This window comes from Phoenix dactylifera, chromosome 14 (genome assembly GCF_051530095.1).
Source record: "Phoenix dactylifera cultivar Ajwa chromosome 14, Ajwa_hap1_PhDact_Kaust_v1.1, whole genome shotgun sequence".
NCBI classification, from domain to species: domain Eukaryota; kingdom Viridiplantae; phylum Streptophyta; class Magnoliopsida; order Arecales; family Arecaceae; genus Phoenix; species Phoenix dactylifera.
Window position 1 is genome coordinate 18,819,232 of NC_143203.1, and position 14,106 is coordinate 18,833,337.

The window sequence follows — 14,106 nt, forward strand, 5'->3', positions numbered from 1 at the left end:
TGTTTTGAACTTGAATACAGATGCAGGGCTAATCCCAAACCGAACATGATCCAATGATCCGACCCAAACCCGTTTCAGAAGAGCAAAACGGATTCGGGTCGGCGTCGAGTCGATCCCGAAATCCGCGAGGGCGTCAGCACGTATAAATGGTCTCAATGGCGGGCGGTCGAATTCTCTCTCTCCCCGAATATTGAATCCCTTCTTCTGTCCCTCTCTCGACCTTTTTTTTTTATTTTTTTCTTCCTCCCTCTTCGCTTCTCGACCTCTCCCCTCTCTATAAAAAAAAGTTCCGATTTTTCTTTTTCTTTTTCTTTCCTCAGGCCCTCGATTTATCCTCCTCTCTTCTTCAAATCTTCTCTCTTTTCCTTTACAGTCCTCTCTTTCGATTGGATTTCGTCTTCTTCTAGGGTTCCTGAGCCGCCGAATTCCCCCATTTCGAGCGTTTCCGGAACCTTAACCCTAGCCCTTCCTCGATAGGAAACAAGTCGGCCGCGGCAAAATCGGAATTGCCGACGAAGGGGGCTCTCGGGGAGGAGAGAAACGAGTAACTTTGCTGCTTTATTTCTTTTCTTTGAGGCGTGGATTTGAGCTTGATTGGAAGTCGCGGAAACCCTAACCCTAACTTTGGTTTGATTTTTTGGGGCAGGAACGGGTGGATTGGAGCTGCTGATAGGAGCAAAACGGAGGGCGAATTTTGAGGTATTTTGACTCTTTGCTTTGTTTAATCTGTTGGTTTGTTTCTGGCTTTCGGGGATTGAGATGGTCCCAACCCTCCTTCGAACCCTAACCCAAAGTTCAAGTTTGTGTTTTTTGGACGGGTGCTGGTTGGTGATCGTGGGAGAGGAGGAAGTCGTTTCTAGGTTCTCCGTGGGAATTATGATGGAATTTTGTGCATTTTGTTGATATTTTGGTTTTTCTGAAGCCCTTGAACTAACCTTAAAGGAGTATATGGGATGGACTCGTTTCTGTGCTTGTGAGAATGGGAGATCTTTTGGACTTATCTTAATTTTTTGCTATTTTGTGGGGCATTCGTGGAGGTTCGTTTTCTCTGGACAATTTGTTCTTTTCCATTTTTAAATGTTTTCCTCAAATAAAAAATTTGGAGCGACAAACTTTTGATTTCATAGCATCTTAGTGTTCGTTTGAAATTTTATTATTGATTTGCTTAAACTATAGCTGTTCCTACATAGAAGGGGAAAATGTTATTGAGCAGTATCCGTTTTTGTTGTGAATTTTAGTTTACATTTATAATACAGTGAAATTTTGGCATTCGTGCTGCATGTTCTGCTTAGAAATTGGTCTGTAGTTTGTCCAGAAAAAGAACAAAGATAGATCTCTGGTAGGATTTATAATGAGCATTGGCAGTTAAGGGAATCATTGATGGAGGAGGACCAAAATGAGAGTTGTGATTGGTTGAACCAAGGAGGTGTAATAAGTAAAGATGGGAATGTGTACAAAGAGGGGAGAAGTGTGCAGTTACTTGTCATATCTCAGGGCATGTGCCAAGCATGTGATGGAATGATGCCCACGGCTATACACAGCTGGACATGAAATTTTTGCTCTATGTTAGCAGATAGTAGAGATGTATCATCTTTCTTTTCGCATTCTATTTTGACATATTTGGATCCTTACATATGTGGATTTTTTCTTGTCAGGTTAATCTACTCTGCGAGAGATTAGAGGACATCAATAATCGATCAGCATCATTTTAAAAAATAGTAGCTGTTGTTTGTGGTGACTTGGTGACTGATGGCTGATCATCAAAGCACAAAACCATCTGCCTCTGGGGCTGGTGCGTACACAATCAATCTTGAGAATTTCAGCAAGCGTCTGCAGGGGTTTTATACACACTGGAAGGAGCACAAAGCTGATTTGTGGGGCTCTGCCGATGCTATAACCATTGCAACTCCCCCTACTTCTGAAGATCTTCGGTATCTGAAGTCATCATCCTTGAATATCTGGTTGCTTGGATATGAGTTCCCAGAGACGATCATGGTTTTCATGAGCAAGCAGATCCATTTCTTGTGTAGTCAGAAGAAAGCCACTCTGCTTGAAACCCTTAAGAAGTCTGCGAAGGAAGCTGTTGGTACCGATGTTGTCATACATGTTAAGGCAAAGAATGATGATGGGACTGCCTTGATGGATGAGATATTGCGTGCTGTTCGTTCTCAGTCCAAATCTGATCCCATTGTTGGATACATTGCAAAAGAGGCACCGGAAGGGAAGCTTCTTGAAAGATGGTCTGAGAAGCTGGGTGGTTCAATGTTACAGCTCACTGATGTGACACCTGGTTTCTCGGAACTGTTTGCTGTCAAAGATGCCATTGAGCTCACTTGTGCGAGGAAAGCTGCATATTTAACTTCATCAGTGATGAAGAACTTTGTGGTCCCAAAGCTTGAGAAGGCTATTGATGAAGAAAGGAAGGTCTCTCATTCTTCACTAATGGATGATACAGAAAAGGTGATACTTGATCCATCCAAGATCAAGGTCAAGCTGAAGGCAGAAAATGTTGATATATGCTATCCTCCTATCTTTCAGAGTGGTGGGAAGTTTGACCTTAGGCCTAGCGCATCAAGTAATGATGACAATCTGTACTATGACTCAACAAGTGTTATCATATGTGCAATGGGCTCACGCTACAACAGTTATTGCTCAAATGTTGCCAGAACATTTTTGATTGATGCTACTGCATCACAGAGTAAGGCATACGAAGTTCTCATCAAGGCTCATGATGCTGCAATAGGTGCTTTGAAGCCTGGTAATAAGGTTAGTTCTGCTTACCAGGCTGCAGTTGCTGTGGTTGAGAAAGAAGCACCAGAACTCCTTCCAAATCTAACCAAGTCAGCTGGAACAGGAATTGGCCTCGAGTTCCGTGAATCTGGGTTTAGCCTAAATTCGAAAACTGATCGGTCTCTGAAGGCGGGCATGGTTTTTAATGTCTCGCTTGGTTTCCAGAACCTCCGTGCTGAGACAAACAATCCGAAGACTCAGACATTCTCTCTTTTGCTGGCTGACACTGTTATTGTTAGTGAAAAGCCCTCAGAAGTCTTGACTGCAGGGTGCTCCAAGGCAGTCAAGGACATTGCTTACTCATTTAATGAGGAAGAGGAAGAAGAGGAGCCTCCCAGGGCCAGACCTCCAGTTAATGGCACGGGTCCCTTTCCATCCAAAGCAACACTGAGGTCGGACAACCAGGAGATGTCGAAGGAAGAGCTGCGGAGACAACACCAAGCAGAACTTGCTCGCCAGAAGAACGAAGAGACTGCCAGGAGGCTAGCTGGTGGTGGCTCTGCAAATGCAGATGGGCGAGGTCCTGTAAGAACTTCGACTGAACTAACTGCTTACAAGAATGTCAATGATATACCCTATTCAAGGGAGCTGGTGATACAAGTGGACCAGAGGAATGAAGCTATTCTTTTACCAATATATGGAAGCATGGTTCCCTTCCATGTCTCTACTGTGAAGAGTGTGACTTCGCATCAAGACAATCGAACCTGCACAATCCGTATAATATTCAATGTGCCTGGTACACCTTTTAACCCCCATGATGCGAACTCCCTTAAATTTCAAGGTGCTATCTATTTGAAGGAGATCACCTTCCGTTCCAAGGATCCGAGGCATAGCAGTGAAGTGGTACAACTGATCAAGACCCTTAGAAGGCAAGTTGCATCTAGGGAGTCAGAGAGAGCTGAGAGGGCCACTTTGGTTACTCAGGAGAAACTACAGCTTTCTGGCAACAGGTTGAAACCGATCAGGTTATCAGACTTGTGGATACGCCCCACGTTTGGTGGTCGTGGAAGAAAGCTACCTGGCATTTTAGAGGCTCATATTAATGGATTCCGGTATTCGACATCCAGATCTGATGAGAGAGTGGATATTATGTATGGAAACATTAAGCATGCCTTCTTCCAGCCTGCAGAGAGAGAAATGATTACACTTCTGCACTTTCATCTGCACAATCACATAATGGTGGGCAATAGGAAGACTAAAGATGTCCAATTTTATGTCGAAGTGATGGATGTTGTGCAGACATTGGGTGGTGGGAGGAGATCAGCCATCGATCCTGATGAGATAGAGGAAGAGCAGCGTGAGAGGGAAAGAAAAAACAGAATAAACATGGATTTTCAGAACTTCATCAACAAGGTACATGACCATTGGGCACAACCACAACTCAAAGATCTAGATCTGGAGTTTGATATGCCTCTGAGGGAGCTTGGTTTCCATGGAGTTCCTCATAAGGCTTCAGCTTTCATTGTTCCAACTTCAAGCTGTTTAGTTGAACTTACTGAGACCCCATTTCTGGTAGTTACTTTGAGTGAGATTGAAATTGTTAATCTGGAAAGGGTAGGGCTTGGACAGAAGAACTTTGACATGACCATCGTATTCAAAGACTTCAAGAAAGATGTTCTTCGCATAGATTCTATTCCATCCACATCTTTAGATGGAATTAAAGAGTGGCTCGACACTACTGATCTGAAGTATTATGAGAGCAGGTTGAACTTAAATTGGCGCCCGATCTTGAAAACTATTATTGATGACCCTCAGAAGTTTATTGAAGATGGTGGATGGGAGTTCCTAAACTTGGAGGCAAGTGACTCAGAATCAGATAATACTGAGGAATCAGACCAAGGGTATGAGCCCTCTGATCTGGAGCCGGATTCTGCTTCTGAGGGTGATGATAATGGCAGTGAGTCACTGGTGGAGTCAGATGAAGATGAAGAGGAGGATTCAGAGGACTCTGAGGAGAAGGGGAAGACTTGGGAGGAGCTGGAGCGGGAGGCAAGTAATGCTGACAGGGAGAAGGGTGATGAATCAGACAGTGAAGAAGAGAGGAGGAGAAGGAAGGCAAAAGCCCTTGTGAAGTCCCGTGTTCCAGATATAAGGAAGGGTGTGCCTTCGAAGAGGCCAAAGTTTAGGTGAAGCACCTGCATTTGAGCTGAACTAAAAGTTGGTAAGAATGGAAAAAGCAGCATGGTTTTCTGAATATAGCATTAACATCAATATACCTGTGAGTCAGTCACTCTTTTCTCCATTCACCTTCAGTTATTCTCTGTTTTATGAGAAACTCGGTATTCAATCTTTTTCTAAGTTACCTTTTTAAATTTTAGACAAATCTCAAACTATATTTCTAGAGCACCCCATGCTTGACATAATGCCAATAAGACATGGAAACCACTGTATATACAGCTGTAACTGCACTTTTGCTTAACTTCTTTTCTTTTTGTCTATTACATGAACTATATAAAATGTCAGTTCAAATGACATTCTGCGAAAGTTATTCTATAAAATTATTTGCTTTTCTCCAATCTGTGAGCTTTAATTATTGAAATTATGATCGAGTTATTACTAGTCTGATTGAAGAATTAAGGAGCCGTCCTTATGAAAAACTTTCCTTTCTCTAGTTTATGGACACAAAGCATTAGACTTCAGGAACTGCTCTTCATTCTAATTGAAATTCTTATTAGTTCTGGTTTTATGAAATTCAAAATGTTATTATTGATATTAATTCATGCATTTTATTGATCTCCTCATCAGAGTTATGGAGTAGGACTTATAAATTGTATTAAATCTCCGCTCCTGGTCAAAGGAGTCCTGATATAAGCCGATATTCTGAAGGAAACCTTCAAATTGATTTCCAAATGTAGTTTAGAATTGATCTAAAATCCACACTTGTATGAATCTGAATGTGATTTCAGATCTGAAAAATTAAACAGAAAAGACGATAATTTCTGAATTTATTTTGATTTCTGCAATTTCAACCTGTGAATCTCGTTTCAGAGCCCAAAATTTATAGGCCCTCTTCCAAAGAGGTGAAAAAAATGTTTTTTTTTTATGCGAATAGTTCTTAAATGACAGCAAAATACATTTTATATAAATTAAAACCTCTTTCAAAATTTCTAACTTGGATCCTATAAATTAAATGACCCTTTCCTTATTTCCCCTAAAAGAAAGGAGGAAAAATCAAAGTTTAGATTCATGGTCAAACACGGAAGGGAAAAATAGGGATTGGTAGGTTAGATCAGACCCTTGATGGGCAAGATTGAGGAAAAGACTCCCTGAACTTTTAAAAAACTAAATCTCAACCCCCATCAAACGAAAACAAAATCTAAGCCCCCATCAAACTTAAAACCTGGCAGATTGGACTAAAATTACGCCAAGTTCATTTGATGAAGGTCTTCTTCTTGCTGATAAGGTTTGACCTTCTATCTTGGATATGTCAAAATAAAAGAATGCATGGAAGGACTACTAAAGTATTAGCAGTTTAGTACTGTTAACTTTTAGTAATATTGCAGAGCATTTACTCACAAACTATAACTTGTAATGTTCATGTTGCTTTTCGAATATCAATAAAGCACTTCCAGTGCACCATAAAAAAATATTAACAAGGTATTTCGAGAGGCGTAACTTGAAGCATAATTACAATCAAATCTTAAACGAATAGTGTATGTCATGTATAACTATGTAATATGCAATGTTTGTTGGTAATATGTTTTTATGACGTATTATTGTTCCTTGATTAAATTTGAACCATAATGATGTTCATATTGTGAACCTGACTGCACTAGATAAGATCTAAACGTGACCTCTTTGGCAAAAAATTGTCTAGATGCATGGTTATTAATAAAAAAGATACAACAACAACAAATAAAAGAAAACAATCATGCGAACCATAATGTTTTTTTGAAGGGTAAAAGGGTGCTAGGAATAGAACTCGAAAAAGAATGCAAGGAAACTTGAGTTATATGATATTGAATTAAAGATTCATGGAGTATACAACATCAATGACAAAATAAGCAAATTCTGTTAACCTAACGTTTCTTGTATCCTTGCCTCCATTAGCATAAAAAAGAATCCTACCAATAATATTTATGTGCAATGCCTAAAAGCAACCAAACAGACCACTACAACATCAATTGGTAGCTAAACAAAAAAAACTTCCATCTAGCCATTATCTCACAGCATATAAGTTTTCCCCTCACCCCTCAACTTAGGGTAAATTTCACTTACTTTTCTCTTATTCAAAAATTTTCAATTAGATCCCTTAAGTTCGTTAAGTGATCCATTGCGGTCCCATCGTCTATCTTCATTTACATGATCTCAATGGATTGTGTCATGGTCTCAAATCCCAGTGGGGCATTCTGTGGAACATCGAGACGAGGCATTGTCCTGAGTGTCAGGACAAGACCGTCTTGCCATTATCTCAGTGTCCTGATCGGCATATCTTAGGACATCCCATGTCCGAAGTGTTGGGATGGGGTGAGATGGCAGCATGTCATTCCATGGGCAAACCGAGACAACACTTGGGATAGAGCGAGATGGCGGTGTACCCCATTTCATGGGCAAACTGGGATAACCCTATCCTAAGGGATTTAAAACCTTGGTTGTATCATGCGATGGTCATATGACAACTTCTGGACTAAAATACCCTAGATAGCACTTGCTAACAAGAAAACTTCCCGCTCCAAATCATGTGATATCCCAACCCCAAATTGGCCATCAACCTTGCCTCCAGCTCCCCTCATCATCCGCCACCCTAACGTTCTCCTCCACTACCTTGAGTCCCTCCATTCCGCCTTCCACTAGGCTTTTGTGTTCTCCCACTGTTCTTGACTTTTAATCTCCTAATCCTTGGGTTGTGCTCGAAAGGGTACCCAGACAAGGCCTGCTACCTATTTTATATAATGGCTGGCATGGCATGGGTTTGCTCCCCATTTCCCGTTTATTCAATTCTTTGTTTATGGGTCTTGCAAGGGAAATAGGGTCTTGGAGGTAGAACATCTATGTATAGCGAGTTACGATTTTTTGCTCGGCGGTCCACCTCTGTCTTCTTCTTAGAAATCTTCTCTTTTGCTGATTTTACCAGCTGTCGGAACTCCTTTAGGCATTTGTGATATATAGATATGTCGGGATAGTGCCAATCCGAGAGCATTTGCCCTTGATCCCAATTAATGACACACTCTGAATCTTTTTTTCTTGATAGTTCCATTCCTGTAAGTTTATTGAACACGTCAATTTAATTAATTATTTAAAAATAGCAAAATTTTGTTACGATTAAAAAATATATTTTTTTATTTCAGAAAATGCATCTGACTTATCTAATACATAGTACTATTTTTTTTATATTTTTTGATTTATTTATATAATTTTAATAATTTTTAAATTAAAAAATATCTTTAAATATCATAAATTCAAAGAAATATATTTTTTACTTCAGAAAATACTTTTGAAATATGTAATACGTATTACTAATTTTTTATATTTTTTGTATTAATTATATACTTTTAATCATTTTTTAAACTAAAAAATAACTTTTAAATACAAATATTTTAGAAAATTAATTTGAGCTCAGATTTATGTAGAAGCCTATCATGGATGCTATATATATTTTTTGAAGCCTATAGGCATGCATCAAAGGTTATTTTCTTTTCAATTTTTTTAAATTTTGTTTAGGCCATTATGCCCATTATCGTGTCAAAACTTAAATAATTAGCACCAAATTTTGCTGAGAATAGCTTGCATGTCCTTAGATAAGCTTCTGATTTTATAGTTATTTTTTGAATTTTATTTTATTTTATTAATTTTTAATCAAAAAATATTTTTTTTATTTTTAAAAATTATATATAATTCAAAAATTAAAAATTTTAGTAGGATTGTGCAGATCAGCCATAGATCTATAACATATCATGAAATCATGCCAAAATCGAAAATTTTGGGATGATCTTTCCTCATTTTGTAAATTGAGGCATTTTTCATCTTTGAAGAAAAAAGAAGAAAATGAGGTAGGAGAGAGGAAGCATACCTTATTTTGGGCTGGATCCTCCTTGAATCATCTTAAATCGTCGTTTTTTTTTGGCCGGGGGGGTTGAAGACTTCAATGAAGGCTGGAGAAGGTTCTCGAGCCTTCCCAACAGTTCTCCCAACACATAAATAAAGAGGAAGAGAGGGAGAATCGGTCTGATGCGAACCGGCCGATTTGGACCGGTTTCGAGCGGTTCGAGGTTGGTTTGGACAGATTCTGACCGGTTCGTGTTCGGATCCAAACCCCACAGCCGAACTAACTTGGTCCGTGTCGGGTCAGTTCGGTATGGGCCGAATCGGGCGGTTCGGTCTAGTTTGATAGACCACGCACACTACTGTTCATCCTTATCACCGATATCCGGGACCAAACAGTAAGAACTGCACAAAAAATTGGCTTGATAGCTAGCATTGGACCGTTAAACATGATTGGTGACACCTTCAATATGCTGAGTTGCCGACGATACCTTCAGGCTTGAAAATAAACTTTGATAAGAGTTCTATGATAGGAATGGACTTGCCGAAAGATATAAGCAAGAATTTTGCCACAATTTTGGGATGTTTCCAAGCAACCCTTCATGTTAACTACCTCGGCTCCCCCTTGGCCAAACTCAGACTTTCTGATTGGAACTTGTCGAGAAAGTAGATAGGAAGTAGCTTGGAAAGGTAAGCTGCTCTCTTTTGGAGGCAGGTTGTGCTTGGTTAATGCAGTGCTGAGGTCCATTCCACCTACTGGATATCCACTTTCCTTCTCCCTCATGAAATCATCAAAAAGATAAGAAATGGAGGAACTTCCTATGGAGGGGTGACAAACATTGTAATGGAGGACGCTACCTTGCTAGCTGGGATCATATCTGCAGACCGAAGAGACTAGATGGCTTGGGATTGTTAAACTTGAAAACTTTCAGCCACTGCTTTCTTCTTAAGAGGTGGTGGAGGTATTTTCAGGAGCAAGATAAGCCATGGAGATTGCCTTCATTTCCCATCCTGTGCATGGAGCAACGTAGTGAAGGTTAGACCCTTTTCCAACTCAAGCATCATCTTCAGGATAGGAGATGGCAGACAGATTGCGTTTTGGCAGGCAGCTGGGCAGCAAATGGACCACTCAAATCACTCTTCCCAAGCTTATTCCTTCTGACAAGCCTGAACATCTCAGTAAAGCAAGTAATTGAATATGAAGAACTTAAAAGTTTATTTTATGATCCTTTATGCGCCAGAGCCATTGAAGAATACTAATCCCTCATCAAGCTTTTGAGCTCCATCAACAGCGCAAAAGAACGACATAGCACAATGGAAATGGGATACTAAGAAGACTTTCATGATGAAAAAATGTTATCATTTCTTCAGCCATGGAGGAGTCATGTCCCAGTTTGCAAAATTCAACTGGAAAATGTTGCTCCTAGAGAAAATCTGGTTTTTAATTATAAAATCCTTACAGCAGAGAACCTTAGGAAAAGAGGATTCCCAGCGCCATCCGTCTATATGATATGCTGCGAACAATATGAGGATGTTGATCATCTCCCTTTAACATGCGGTTATTCCGGAGTTGTATGGTCCTCATTATCCCAAATAACACCCCTCCCCTCTCCACCCAGTGCAGTTCAAGATCTCTGGTCAACCTGGAGGGATCGACTGCCTACATAGTACCCGAAGATACTATGGAATAATTTAATGGTCACTGTCTTCTGGTGTCTATGAAAAGAACAACATCGCTGGGTCTTCAAATCGAGGCAAACTCAGCCCTGAAAACTGTGGAACTCAGTACTATTATGTTCGAGAGTTGGACATCTTTAGCCAACCATGAGTTTCAGCACAAACTGCCAGAAATGATTAAGGCTCTGAAGGAAGCCTAGGACATAAGTCTTTGTCGCTGAAGACCTTTTACTTTCAAACACCTGGAAACCTGAATTTTTCTTTTCCTTTGGGGTCTGGTAAGGACCAAGCTATCTCAGCTTATGGCTTAGCCAAACCCATTACTCTTTGTAATTTCTCCCTTCTTAATAACATGGGTGGGCAACCTCCCTTCATATCCAAAAAAAAAAAAAGCTGCAGTTAATGAGAAAGTATAGCTGAATGATTCCATAATCTGATAGCATGGGAAGCCTTTTTTTCTTCCCTTGCTTCTCCCATCATTACGTTATAGCAGCAAAGCCTTTTCTCCCTTCAACCAAGTCCCTTTTCTTATATACTATTGGAAATAAGAACTAAAACTCCTTATTGGCTGAAGGACTCCTGAGCCTCACATGGCCGAATATCTTAGCTATCAGTCTGGATGATGGACTGGAGCTTCCAATGGTTGAGCGTGAGTAGTGAGGTGGTTGAACGGGGAGGAGAATAACCTAGAAAGAGTAGGAAAGAGGCAATCATGAGGTTTAGATGAGTATGTTAACCAATAGGTTCAATATGCACCTAACTGTCCCAATTAATGTAGCCGAATCACCATTGTGGTGGAACCTGATTGCTGAACCCAAACTAAACATGAACATCTTCCTTGGAAAAAGGCACTGCATCTGATTGGCTGAGACCTGTCAACTAGGCCACAGAGCACCGAGGCAGTTTGGAGGCTCCATTTCCATATCCAAAATATTCGAATATGAATTGCAGATTTTAGCATGCAGCTGATATCTATATCTGTATTTGTATCCATCAATGAAAAGAGAAATGGATATGCAAATATTTGGTCTGTACCTGAATATGAGAATACACTCTTATTGTCATATTTGTAAACTCGCAATAAATTGTTGATATCTTTAATCTAGCTTCCTTTCCATCCATCAACTTCTTTGATTTGGTAGATTATATCCTTAGCAGTCAGTTTTTCAATTCAAAGTGTGTAACTTGCAGGAATTATTAGGATCCACTAAAGGAATCTGGTCATCAAATGGATGTAGTTATTTTTGTTGCTTTTTTGTAAAATCATTTTGTCTATTTTAGAAAATGAAAGAAAAAGCCTATATCCTTATTGAGTTAATAAAATCAGTAAAATATAATGTAGAGTAATGTTTTAACCGTAATGCTTAACAATCCAATCTATGACTGCATTGATATCTGTTTTGTCAACCTGGATCTGTTTAAAACAAATATGACAAATCTTAGCATCCAATTAATATCTGTTTTCGTATTCATTTTCACCTAATAAAAATGGATATGTATATGGAAATACTGATATCTGATTGGTAAACAATCCATTTTCAGCCCTACTGGGCAGCCAATGAAATAATGGCCACGAGTCAGCACAGGCGAGAAGAGAAATGCTGACTAGCAGATTATTTGGTTTTAGAATGGATTTTAAGATTTGTAATTTAAACACTAGCAGACTATGATTATGTCATTTACTGCTTCTTGTGATATTATGATGTCCTGTTGTTTCGGTCGTTAGTTTCTATGTTACATTTGAAGTTTTTAACTTATAATACGATAAGTAAAGAAAATCATGAATTTGGAAGCTTCTAGTACTCGAAGTAGAAATTTCCAGTTATATGATTTAAAAGATTTTTTTTGAATTTTTTCTTCTTTTGGGAGAGAAACCCCGGCAATTTCATTGAGAGGACAAAAAAATTACAGGAAAAAAGGGAAGAGATATTAGAAGGAAAATGACAAAAAAAAAAGGCCTTCAGCCCTTGAACTTCCACAAGCAACCGACATGATCTCTAAACCAAGGAATTTATAAATTTTCATTGCAAAAACAAAGGCAGTTTTATGGATTGTAACTTGTACTTTCAAAATATAATGTATAATCATGTTGCTTTTCTTGTATATCGAGATGCGTTTATTGTCTAGATCACAAAATATGGCAAAGGTGAATGTGACAAGGTATCTTACATATCACTGATGACATTTTTCCTTTGTTTAATGCATGAAGCAATTTGGTTGTACTGCCTTTTGGATTGTTGTCGATTTATATGTTCACCAAGTTAAAAACTCCAGCAAAGCACTTCAACATTTCCATAATTGAACTAAATGAATAATATATCATTTCATGTCTTGCAGGAGAGGTTGCTTGCATTGTTAGGCCTATCTTCGGTAGAAGCAATTATCCAGTCAATATGGTTGTTTTTCTTTCTTTATTAGGTGCGAGGAGATATTTTTAGTTATATTTTGTGGGTACTTGAAGCTGTAATGGGTTAACCATGCTTTTGGCATTTATACTTTAGTCTGGACTTCACAGACGATGGGCAACTTTTGTTACATTCTGATGTAGTCTTCTCTTGTTATGTTTCTATGGTGGTATGCTTTAAAAGCCATATCTTTTGGCATCGGTCAATCTGAATTTAGCACATGCACTTGATCCTACTAAGCCTCTTGTAAAGTTGATATTTCTTAAAATTATTGATGTGATTATATTTTATTTTTATTATGAATTAGTGTGAGATCTCCTTATTCTGCAGATATTCATGGTAATTTAATCTAGAAATTCATTTAGATATGTTCACTTGCATTAATCATCTACTCGCATTTATATAATTTTCTTGCATAGATTCGCAGGATGGTCTGTTGTCTGTATTATCAAGGTTTGCTTTGTCCTTGATCTAAATAGATGACACACAGAGGATGCCGACGATGCAAGTAAAACAGGATCCTGTTTTGATTGGTCTCCCTGCATCCCTATGCATTGTTTGCATCGTTTTGATGATTGCGTTGTGGAAGACTCCGAGAAGCCAGAGGTAATTGGTGGAAACAAAGCATTGATGGCAGTTGATGGTGTTTGGAAGGTGATTGAAAATCAGGATTTATCTGCTGCAACTTCTTATCTCCCCACAAGTTTTGAGTTATCCACATTAATCAGATATCGGTTATTTGAAGTGAGAACCCAATACAGTGTAGGTGCACAAGGGCAGTCTAAAAAATTTAGAGCAAGAGATGCTTGGGAAGCATTCATGGGAGTTATTGAAAATATTTCAAAGCTGGTTTCGCCCATTCTTTCAAAAGTTTCTTGTTAATAAGGTTTGAAAGTCTTACTGTGAAGGGTTTCTTGCAGGGCCATGCCTGTACTTTCTGAAATTACAGGTCAGTCCATTTCTTTCCCTTTATTGTATGGTGGTCCCTATATTTTTAAGGAAATATCGGAAGCAGTCCCTGGGTTAAACTGTGTTACAAAGCTATCACAATATTCCATTAACAATCAATTTAGTATCCAAAAAATATTTTGGTTCAACTGGGCGAACATTGTAAGTAAACCGGTTTAAACCAATTTTATATGGTTAGGGTGAATTCCCTTCTCTTTTGGTGAAAACAGTCAAGAGAACTCCATCCCCTTTCTCTTTTTCCTCTCCTGTTTTCTTCTTTATTGAACCCCAAAAACCTCAAAAT

At 38.9% G+C, this 14,106-nt stretch overlaps 1 protein-coding gene across 3 annotated transcripts; it reads left to right on the top strand.

Moving 5' to 3' along the window:
• Nucleotides 1-173: 173 nt before the first annotated feature.
• On the top strand, nucleotides 174-13,820 carry LOC103717831 (FACT complex subunit SPT16-like). 3 transcript variants are annotated; one of them, XR_003387644.4, is made up of 4 exons: nucleotides 174-544; nucleotides 647-699; nucleotides 1,656-5,008; nucleotides 13,274-13,820. XR_003387644.4 is itself a non-coding variant. In XM_008806367.6 (4 exons), the coding sequence occupies exon 3, from the start codon at nucleotides 1,750-1,752 to the stop codon at nucleotides 4,918-4,920; it is 3,171 nt and encodes a 1,056-aa protein (XP_008804589.4). In that variant the 5' UTR covers nucleotides 174-544; nucleotides 647-699; nucleotides 1,656-1,749; the 3' UTR covers nucleotides 4,921-4,951; nucleotides 12,787-13,153. The 3 variants fall into 3 exon arrangements, 1 of the variants encoding a protein (XP_008804589.4); XR_605724.6 differs by lacking the exon at nucleotides 13,274-13,820 and adding an exon at nucleotides 12,787-13,153; XM_008806367.6 differs by lacking the exon at nucleotides 13,274-13,820 and adding an exon at nucleotides 12,787-13,153 and having other exon boundaries at nucleotides 1,656-4,951.
• The last annotated feature ends 286 nt before the right edge of the window (nucleotides 13,821-14,106 follow it).